This window comes from Morone saxatilis, unplaced genomic scaffold, assembly GCF_004916995.1.
Source record: "Morone saxatilis isolate NCDOM2014 unplaced genomic scaffold, NCSU_SB_2.0 Contig16, whole genome shotgun sequence".
NCBI classification, from domain to species: Eukaryota; Metazoa; Chordata; class Actinopteri; family Moronidae; genus Morone; species Morone saxatilis.
Genome location: NW_023339718.1, coordinates 13,575,828 through 13,578,253, shown reverse-complemented (window position 1 = coordinate 13,578,253; position 2,426 = coordinate 13,575,828). Strand labels below are relative to the sequence as shown.

Sequence of the window (2,426 nt, the reverse complement as noted above, 5' to 3'; positions counted from 1 at the left end):
ACATCAGCCATCAACTCGATCGTGATTAATCTTGATTAAAAACCTTGATAAGATTACTTATGTAAACCAGGAACATTAGTTAAAATTAGGTCAATTAAGGTGGCCTTCTCTGGAAATTTGGGATTTGGGCGAGTAGGAGAGTTAATCAACTGTACAAGGTTTAGAGAATCTCAAAGATTTAAAATCATCAGATACTGGCATATTAATTGATAGTGAAATACATTTTTAGTTGCTGCCCTCATTTTTTTGTTTTATACCTTTTTTTTTTTTTTTAAGCTGCTGTTGCATTTAATCTCAGCACAGTATGAAAATACACTTAACACAAAAAAAATACACACAAAAAACTAATAGTGACAAAAAACGTCATCGTTTTTGTTTTTTTGGTCAAAATTACACATGTATCACATTGTTGACCAATGTGTCATTGTAATGTTGAAAAGAATGAGTGATGAATGAGCCTCAGATGTTGGAGCGTCACTAAATGTGTGAGTTTTAAAACTGTCGCTTTTGGAAACTGCATTACCATCAGATAATAAAATAACAGGATATCCAGTGAACAGTTAGTCAGCTTCAGTTTTTGGGGAAGTGGTTCATCTTAATAAGTTGTTGTCTTGAAGTTTGGAAATGAATCTCTGGACAATAATGTTCAGCTGCAATATGAAGTAAACTCAGTTTTTAGTTCAACTAAACCTAAAAAACCCCCAGCAGTATGGTCCCTCAAGCTCCCACAGACAGTACAGTGACGCTACCCGTGGATTTGATACACTCCTCACTGCTTTTCTGGAATTAATTGATATTGTCTGATCTGCCCTTCTTTGTACTCAAAGCTAAATCCTCAAAGCAGTTTAAATGACTTCAATTAATAATTCATCTTTGTCTGGGGTTTAGTTTGCCAAAAGCATCATGGCTGCTAACATGAGCTTCCCTCATTGACTTACAAAGGAACACAGATGTTGCTGACTCCTACAGCTCATGAGACACCAGGCCCAATCACTTTCTATGTTTGTTTTTTTTTTTTAAATGGAAAAGTCTGTGAAAGCTGTTTTACTGAGCTGAGAAACTTGGCGTTCGCAGTTGGGAGAGAAGAGTGATTTGATTCTGGCGGTAGCAGTGTTTTTGAATCGAATAGTTGTGAGTCATGTTTGTTGATATTAACCAGCTCGCTCATTGCTCTTGATATGCAGACTGGACAGTAAGAGCCACTCTGCATGGTAATTATTTTACCAACCAGTCAGACAGTGTGCTCAAGGTTGGAGCAGAATACATTTAGAGACAATAATAAATAAAATCCTTGGCAGCGATGTCGTTAATGTCCACCTCGCTGGGCCACCAGTCATAATACAGGACAGAAAATACTGAGCTACAATGTATGCTATAAGATGATAGGACAACCATTTATTTATGCTGTATCTTAAATGCAGCATTAAATATGTACTTTGGCATAATCATTAAGATCATGATTTTTCCGACCTTTTTAAGTTGATTTGAACTACAGATGAGCCTCTTTCAGACGTGCACCTTATTGTATAAATGTTATGGCACTGTTCATTTTTACAGTAATGACAATCTTACTAGATCAGACCAAGTAACATTTGTGGGGCTCAAGCCTGATTCTAATGCAGTCACATTAACGTTAAGGTTAAAAAGGCACAGAAACCTAAAACACACGTCTTGTATAAGTGTATCGGTTAGTTATTATCACTTGTTAACAAAGACTACACACCAGTCTTTGTTCAAGGATGGTCTCTGATGTAGGATGTGAATGATCTTGATCTGTGTCAGTGCTGTGACCAGTTTCATCACTGATTGTGAAAACAAAAAAAAACCTTAACAGATAAAGGAAGCCAGCAATGGATGTATTCTCTGTGGGAAAATGGCTATAGAATATTGTAATATTGTTTAACTTTGGGCTAGTAGACAGCAGTTATTTGTTCCTAAAGAATTACACTTTTATCATTATGAAGTTTTGCAGTTCTACTAATGTTGGCTTACTAAAAACTCTCTTCCTCCTCCTCACCTTTTCCTCTCCCAGATGATCAAGAGAAATATAAACAATGTGAGAAGAATGACCTCCCATCCCACACTGCCTTACTGTAAGTACAACTCTGATATCTGTCAGTAGATTAGACGAGAATCCGCCTCATAAAGGAGCTATTCAGACATCATATTTCTCATGTTAAGAAGAGCCTTCAGGGGCTGATTACATCACCCTGAAAGTTTGTCTTGTATAGAAACTCTATTTAGTAAGTGGCAAAGTTGTTTTATTTCTTCTGGTCCCAGTGCTGCTGTTGATTTAGAAAAGGCTGAGTGAGCCCTACTTGTTACAACCGTGTATTTTTCAGTGAAACTGCAGTGTGGGGATTCATTTGTGAGGTGTTTGGGAGGAATAATTCTCAGCATGTCTTAAGAGCGTGTGTGTGTGTGTG

The 2,426-nt window shown here is 37.1% G+C and overlaps 1 protein-coding gene across 1 annotated transcript in view; it reads left to right on the top strand.

The window, feature by feature from the left end:
• The window catches only part of dmxl1 (Dmx-like 1), a 51,359-nt gene that overhangs the window by 42,901 nt on the left and 6,032 nt on the right, over nt 1-2,426 (top strand). The window contains exon 44 of the mRNA XM_035658247.1: nt 2,033-2,093. Within this exon, the coding sequence (XP_035514140.1) occupies nt 2,033-2,093 (61 nt within the window). The remainder of the gene's footprint in view (nt 1-2,032; nt 2,094-2,426) is intronic.